General features: G+C 36.7%; 2 protein-coding genes across 2 annotated transcripts; one reads left to right on the plus strand and one right to left on the minus strand.

Annotated features, from left to right (window-relative positions):
* Nucleotides 1-712: 712 nt before the first annotated feature.
* Nucleotides 713-2,427, plus strand: LOC102584835 (1-aminocyclopropane-1-carboxylate oxidase-like). The gene is made up of 4 exons (XM_006348108.2): nt 713-918; nt 1,021-1,247; nt 1,467-1,800; nt 1,886-2,427. Exons 1-4 carry the CDS (start codon nt 811-813, stop codon nt 2,177-2,179), a joined length of 963 nt encoding a protein of 320 aa, XP_006348170.1. The 5' UTR covers nt 713-810; the 3' UTR covers nt 2,180-2,427.
* Nucleotides 2,428-3,482: 1,055 nt separating this feature from the next.
* On the minus strand, nt 3,483-6,771 carry LOC102585150 (uncharacterized). The gene has a single exon (XM_006348109.2). The coding sequence runs from the start codon at nt 6,470-6,472 to the stop codon at nt 4,136-4,138; it is 2,337 nt and encodes a 778-aa protein (XP_006348171.1). The 5' UTR covers nt 6,473-6,771; the 3' UTR covers nt 3,483-4,135.
* Nucleotides 6,772-8,048: the final 1,277 nt, after the last annotated feature.

An 8,048-nucleotide genomic window follows, 5' to 3' on the forward strand; every position in this document is an offset into this window, starting at 1 on the left:
ATAGTTACCCCACCAAAAGAGAGAAATTGCCCATTGCCATGGCTACAAAACATTCTTCCAAACTTGGTAGGGGTCCATCAGTATGTACACACATACATCATCCACCACTCCTGTTCCCACTTCTCACTTCTTTTATAAAAAAATTGCAACTTATTGGATTAGCTTTGCACGTATTTCAATTATTTCACATTATTACATACGATTTGAATTGTATCGATTATTTAATAATTTTTCAAAATTTGAACCAAAGCCAATGTACTTAGATGGACTCATGACTAACACCCTACATCTGCTTTTTCTGACTTATCAGTACACCTAGCAAGTAAGTGTCCGTTTGAATTGACTTATTTTAGGTATTTTTAAGTTAAAATAGTTTTTAAGTAATTTTGAAATGTTTGAATAAAGTTAAAAAATGCTTATAAGCACTTATTTACAAAAATAAGCCAAAAGTTATAAGCTAGGATAAGTCATAAGCCAAAAGTCAATCCAAACCGCCCTAACTCTATTTACTAGTAATTAGACAAACTGACAAAGAATCAACATATTTTCTAATTTGTGTTAAGATTTGAAACTAATCTCCAGGCAACTTCTCACATTCCCTTTATTTGCTTTAGATTTTATTTTTTATTTGCATGCCAATTTTTTTAAATTAAATTCACCCTATCCTTTATCAATTTCATCAGTTATCCTACCCCTTTCAAAAGCCTATAAATACCCCTCTCTAGTATATTACTTTATCACTCACCACATAAACAGATACCAAACACAAGCAAACTAGAGAGTCAGCCAAGTGAGAAGAAAAACAGAAAAATGGAGAGTAATTTCCCAGTTGTGGATATGGGGTTGCTTCAAACTGAGAAAAGGCCTGAAGCAATGGACAAAATCAAAGATGCATGTGAAAACTGGGGTTTCTTTGAGGTAACATTATATTACACTAATACAAGATCTTGAAGAAATAAAAAAGTTAACTTTCTTGATTTCTGACCCTTTTTTTTTTGTCTGTTTTGTGATATATCAAAGGTTGTGAATCATGGGATTTCTCATGAATTGCTGGACACAGTGGAGAATTTAACTAAGGGGCATTACAAGAAGTGCATGGAACAAAGGTTTAAAGAAATGGTGGCAAGTAAAGGACTTGAAGCTGTCCAAACTGAAATTGATGATCTTGATTGGGAGAGCACTTTCTTCTTGAAGCATCTCCCTGTTTCCAATGTGTATGAAGTTCCTGACCTGGATGATGAATACAGGTTTATAAAACAAAAAAGATCCAATTTTTATCCTTTCATATAAACAGAACCTATGCTAGCTGGCTCCAAATATCTGGGATTTGTATCAGTTCAACTTGTCACTTATAAATTGACAAGCTTTACTGTTGATCAGATAATTTAACTTATCCTTAGTCTTGAGACTTGATTAGTAGCTCTGTTTGTTATACTAACTTTATATAACCTCTAACCTCATGACAGGAAAGTTATGAAAGATTTTGCACTGAAGCTAGAGAAACTAGCTGAAAATCTTTTGGATTTGCTGTGTGAGAATCTTGGACTAGAGAAAGGTTATTTGAAAAAAGCATTTTATGGCTCAAAGGGTTCAACTTTTGGCACCAAAGTTAGCAACTATCCTCCTTGTCCCAAGCCGGACTTGATCAAAGGCCTTCGCGCTCACACTGATGCTGGTGGCATCATCCTGCTTTTCCAAGATGACAAAGTCAGTGGTCTCCAATTGCTAAAAGATGGCAGTTGGATTGATGTACCTCCTATGAAACACTCTATTGTCATCAACCTCGGCGATCAGCTTGAGGTATGTATTTATTTTAACGTGTTATTGTAGCAGGTAATCTGCCTTATTTTCTAGGGTAGTACTGATTTTGTTTGAATGATTAAAGGTGATTACTAATGGAACATACAAGAGTATTGAACACAGAGTGATTGCTCAACAAGATGGCACTAGGATGTCAATAGCTTCCTTTTATAATCCAGGAAGTGATGCTGTCATATTTCCAGCACCAGAGTTGATTGAGAAGACAGAAGAAGAGAACAAATTGAAGTATCCAAAATTTGTGTTTGAAGATTATATGAAGTTGTATGCAGGTCTCAAATTTCAGGCTAAGGAGCCTAGGTTTGAAGCAATGAAGGCTGTGGAGACTACTGTCAACTTAGGTCCAATAGAAACTGTTTGATAATGTTTTGAGGGGGGAATTTGTTTATGTATTAATAGGACACTAATTAAGAGGATTAAAGAAGTTTAGGTTTCTATAGTTGTGTTGTCCTTTTAGTTAATAATTTACTAAGGCTTCTAAGTAACTTATGTTACTTGATGTGTCATTGTCTCTTGTATGGTAGTGAGCTTGTTGAGGTTGTTCTCTATGGGGTATATTGTAAAGTTTCCTATTTTACTTTAATGAAATCTATGCTTGCAAAAAGAAAACTCTGTGTATGACATACTACACGTTTGAGTTTAATTAATATACACTAACAAGATAAAGAAAAATTACACTAAAAGAGAATTATGAATAACTTTTCATACTAGACATGGATTGGTAACATGCAAAACATATAAATGACATGTTACAACGGCTAAAAGTTAAAATTGCATGTTCGCGAGGCATGTTTGTATATTATCAGTGTGTATAAGTTACTTTAAACGCATTTATCTAAAAGGGAATGTGTTACAGCACAACTAATATAAAAATCAGAAAAGGACTAAAACTTTGTTGAAAAAGGAATTTGGATGACATAGCAAACTTGAACACCTCAAATTATTTATTTCTTTTTATCATGACTGTCATTTTCCAGGGATTCTCAATTGAACACCAAAACAACTCTGATGTTAATAGGAAAAGACACAAGTAATAGTATCGATACTCAACTGCTCTGTTTCACCTTTTTTTTTCCCTCTGCATTATCTGTTGAGTCATTGACAATTATGTGTACACCAATTACCACCTTAGATTCCCCAATGAAAAGGGATGGGGAAAACATAGAAGTGCTATTAAACCTGAATTATATATGGATGCACTACTTTTAGAGTATGGGATGATATGTAGCATAAATTGAAGAGGTCCACTTATTTGAGTGGGGTGCTTTGCGAAAGTGAAAAAGGTCAACTACTTAATATTTATCTACAGTATCATATTTTGTTAAATGCACATTTCGTAACATCTAAATTTCTAAAAGAACTAGAGAGACCCACTGCAGCGCCACCATTTCTCAAAAGCTCTGTTTTGATAAAAGAAGACAAATAAAGTTCTGGCAAATTGAAGTCTTTTAAGTTCTGATTCTCTCGGCTGAAATTCAAAATAATGGTATGAGAGTCACCAGAAACTCTGGTGATATTGAATTCTTATACTAACACTTGCTATGAAATGTAGAAGCATGCTGCTGCTACATTTCAGGCATGTAATAAAAAATTGCAAGTGCAAAATTTCAAAATATGAGTCGCTGTTATGTGGAAAGGTTAATCTTCAATGGAATAGTATCCAATAGCAACAACACCACACTTGATAAAAGAGTTCAGACATCAACTAAGCAACAACAGCAAATGAAACTGCCATCAATCAGAAATTCAACCATTAGCATCTACATTTCAACAGCCTGAAATGCTAGCAACAATGACATTTCTCTTCTTCCACATAGAAATCTGAAATTACAACCTCCAAACAAGACCAAAAAGGCGAGAAAGTAGCATGAAATTACATTCCGTGGTTCTCTCTTCACGAATAAATGTTGGATAAGCTACAGCTTAAGAGCAAATGCCTGCTGAAAACACAGATCGCTAATGGTTTCAAACCGTGAACTGTTTCTATCACAATATAACTGCAGAATTAAATGTTAATTTGCGGAGGCTAAAAATACTAATCGCATCAATAAAAAAATTTCAGAAAGCAAACTCCATATAGAAAAATTAGTGTCAGGCTGACGATCAGAACTTGTTGGCACACATACATAAGCCAGAACCTTCAGAGAGAGCACATTGTGATGCCAGTTTTCCACCAGCATTGAGAAGATAAGCTTCCTGATACCTACTCTTCTAAAAGTGAACTTTCCGTCGCTCCATTTCAGACACATGCATGAAAAAAATGCTAATGCAGGTGATGGGCAGCACAATCCAATAAAACTGAAAGCAGGTCACTGCCCTAAGCTTGACTAGCATCATTCTTATGATTTGCACCTTCATCAGTGTTCAAGCTCTCAACCATTTGCTTAGATCCCTCTGCAGCTTCCTCATTGGAACAATGGTTCTTCAAAACTGTTGAGATGTCACTTTCAGAAGCTCCAGCAAGCTTGAATCGCTCAACTGCTGTATCAAGGTTTTTCTTCCAACCAGCCAAAGCCAACTTGCATTCAACTTGAGAGCGCTCAAAGAGCATATTACCCCAAAATAAATGGATCTGCGATCTCATAACAGCAGCTTGCTCTGCGGCCTCGTCAGCTGAAATTTCAGCTGGACCACCAGCAGCTGACGCCTCACCTTCAGGACCACTTGTTTGCTTCTTCCTTCTCCTTAATAATTCATCCTTCTTGCTGGCGCTAGGATCCTTTAGCTCATTAGCTCTCTGCTCTTCAATTTTCTCCCACATTTCTGTTGCAGCTTTCATTTTTAATTCTGCACTGTCAAAGAGTGCAAGAGTCTCAGTAGGATCCCAATTTGATAGGTCCTCTTTCTTAGCCAAGATAAAGGACCAGTAAAGTTTTGCCATTTCAAATTGCTGCTGCCCCAATGCCAGTAACCCCTCATAAAAGTCTGGTTTGATTAAGAGTGCCTCCTCATACTTCTCTTTGGCCAGAGAATATTTTTCTTTCACCCAGTCATATGCTGCTTGGAGTTGTGTAGCCATCATCTCCTTTGAAGCAGAATCATCGATTGGAATTCTTTTCCTTGCTGAGCACATGTGAACATTTCCCCAGTTGAAGAAAGCAAGAGCTGCAACCTCCTGAAATTTTAAGGCAGCCTTGTCGAAAAGAACTTGAGCCTCTTCACTTGTCACAGTTTCCTCAAGGGCTTCAGAGCAAAGCTCCATCCCAAGCTCATGCAGATCAATGTGAGCATCTGGATCGATGCCTACATGGGTCCTGAATAACTGAGCAAACTCGAAAAGCCAGTCATCCATTTCAACCTCTTTGCAGTCAGGATTTTCGGTTGTAGCCGCTTTCTCTTTGATAGTTACCTTCTCTGCCTTATTGCTCTCATTATCCACAGTTTCAACCACCGAATCACTTATTGAAGAATGGGATCCACTATCATCCCCTTTGCTCCCTTCGCTCTCGACAGGCTTCTCCTCTTCCTCTTCCAACAAGGCTGGCTCTTGTTCAGGACTCACCTCAACGACGTGCAACCTTAACATCCCAATGGCGTCGGTTTTATCTGCATCAGGGTCTTTTGGCAGTAAACCATCAACCCAAGACTCTGCCGATCTAAGTTCAGCCGTACAGGTAATAGTTACTAAATCACCATCACTGTCCTTATATTTAACAAGAACAGATTTTGACATAGGGAACCGTTTGCCAACAATATCCCTCAACACTTTAAAACTGCAAGTCACAGGCATCTGGGCAAGCCTTATATCATGATCATAAACAAGCTTCAATGGCCTCCAACGAATGGCAACATCTTTAGAATGTCCATGAACAACACTAGATGCTGATGAAGATGCCTTCTCTCTTTGGCCATCCTTATTGAGATCAGCATGTGGTCTGGAAGGACCATTTGCAGGCTTCAAAATAACCTTTGGTAACTGAACTTTGGCTTGAGGACCATTTTCAGCTGGCGTAACTTGATATGGCTTCTCAGGCTTGTTATTAACTGATATAGCTGAAGCCCCACCTAAAGGTGCTGGCTTCTTAGACATTGGCCGAGCAGGTAAGCATGGCCCTAAGCCAGCAATAGGAGCTGCACCCACTGCAGAAGCACCAAGTGCAGCTGGAGATGGGCGGCTTTGGAGGTCCTGCTGGGCCTCTGGACGAGGACCAAGTGCCATCCTCAATCGTCCAGCAATCTCCAAAGCATCTCGGTGATTTGGATCAGCACCCAATAGTATCTGGACATCTTGCATCGCCATTTCATACTTCCTCACAGCCTCAAATGCACGAGCCCTTCGTAGAAGGGCCCGAACATAAGAGGGCTGAACCAGAAGTGCCATAGTACATTCAGAAATAACAGAATCATAGTCTATGGGCTTCATTTGCATCAAACAGGCTGCCCTATTGCTATGAAAAACAGCTCTATCAGGGTGTGTCTTTGGTGTAAGTTTGAGAGCATTCTCATATTGCTCCAGGGCACCCACATAATCCTTAGCCTGAAACCTTTTGTTTCCTTCTTCCTTCAGCTCATGGGCTCTTTTTGAGAAAATTGATGAGTCCAAATCAACACTACCATTAACAACAGGTGTATGGCTATTCCCAACAGCCCCTTGGTTCTGGTTTTGATTTTGACTAACACCCGCCTTCTTTTTCCTACCACCTGATTTCCCCATGTAATAATCCTAACAGTAACTTGTATAAAGATTCAATCTTTATTACTAATGAGCCAGAATAAACTAATATATCACTATACTTCTTTGTGCTGTGTAAATCAAGAATCAGAAATGAGAACAGAAATAGCTACTTACAGGTATAAAGTTTCCACCTTTAGTGCAGAATTTAGAGTTTTCTGATTGAATCTTGAAGACCCAGAAGATGGATTGAAGAATCTGATAGGTTGGATAAATGGGTGTTTTTTTTTTTTTTGAGGAGAAGCACTAATGTAAGGTTTTGGGTTTGAAACCCTAGATAGCTGACTTTACTTTGGGGCTGTTTGGATTGAGTATCCAATGGTAGGACCCACTGTTGATGTCTATATTGTGAACCGTCGAATGGATGATCATATTTTATAATCACCGTCAATCTTATTCATTTTATATTACACTAAACTTTATTTTAAAACTCGTTTCTATGTCAATCAGTTAACTAATTCGATTAGTGTTCGTAAATTTACTAACATCATATTACATGTTTATTATGCCTATTGAAGTCCTTGAAGCGCCATTATATTTTAGAAGGCCCTTTCCATGACAGGAATATCAATAATTCTTTCTTGCATTATAGTATTAGTATTTCAAGAATTAGCCCAACTGAGCTAGAATATATGAAGTCTAATTTTGTAAAGATCCAATCATATTTTGGAGTGACCTTTAATTTATGTCTTTAAAATCAACGATTTTTTAATTTTTACCTATGCTGCCTGTTTACTAAAAATTTATGACCAAAATACTTTATTTATGACTAGATTCATTCCGCACAAGTTTAGAGAATTTATGCCTCACTCAACATAAGTTTCGTAGAAATGAAGTTATGTTATATAACATTACCTGTTATGCCTTTTACGATATAATTTGTGGGTTCGAAAAATAATTTTTATCTCATTCGGCAGAAGTTTTATAGAATTATATGACTTTTATGATATAACTTATGGTATATTATGATATAAAAACATGTACTTTTGATCAGCGGAAAATTATTTGTTATTTTGATGTCGATCCTATTTCCGGACACTTTAGTGTCTACTTAATAACTGAATGACAAAAATTTAAAACTATCGTACTTGAAGGTAAAAATTTAAGTAAATAACAACCAAAATATAACTATGAAGTCACGTAAATGAGTAGGGGTGTACATGACCGGGTTGGTTCGGATTTTCCAAATATCAAACCAATAAAACTCGAGTTTTTCAACTTCGGATTTTTTGGATTTTCGAGCTTTTTCGGTAAAGTATTCATAATATAATTTACTTGTACTTCAAATATTTCTTTAGTCCTACCAAAATGCAACTATCTAAGTTGTTTCTTAAGAAAATAACACAAAATATTATATGATTAATGACACTAAGGGCCCGTTTGGCCATGCGATATGGTATCATGATATGGAATCATGAGATGAAATTGAAGTTTTGTTTGGACATGCGATATGAAATTTTTGTGTTGTATATTTTCTGATAAACATAAAAATCCCACAAGTTATAAAACTATTAAAATAGCCCCAATTGTTTATTCAATCTTATCAAATAAACAAAAA

This window comes from Solanum tuberosum, unplaced genomic scaffold (genome assembly GCF_000226075.1).
Source record: "Solanum tuberosum cultivar DM 1-3 516 R44 unplaced genomic scaffold, SolTub_3.0 scf00099, whole genome shotgun sequence".
Taxonomy (NCBI): Eukaryota; Viridiplantae; Streptophyta; class Magnoliopsida; order Solanales; family Solanaceae; genus Solanum; species Solanum tuberosum.

What these genes read in the sequence shown, in the direction of transcription:
- LOC102584835 (XM_006348108.2), top strand. Translation starts at nt 811, where the DNA reads ATGGAGAGTAATTTCCCAGTTGTGGATATGGGGTTGCTTCAAACTGAG. An exon ending in AAAACTGGGGTTTCTTTGAG is followed by an intron (nt 919 to 1,020) that starts GTAACATTATAT and finishes GATATATCAAAG; the next exon opens with GTTGTGAATCATGGGATTTC. An exon ending in GACCTGGATGATGAATACAG is followed by an intron (nt 1,248 to 1,466) that starts GTTTATAAAACA and finishes ACCTCATGACAG; the next exon opens with GAAAGTTATGAAAGATTTTG.
- LOC102585150 (XM_006348109.2), bottom strand. Translation starts at nt 6,472, where the DNA reads ATGGGGAAATCAGGTGGTAGGAAAAAGAAGGCGGGTGTTAGTCAAAAT.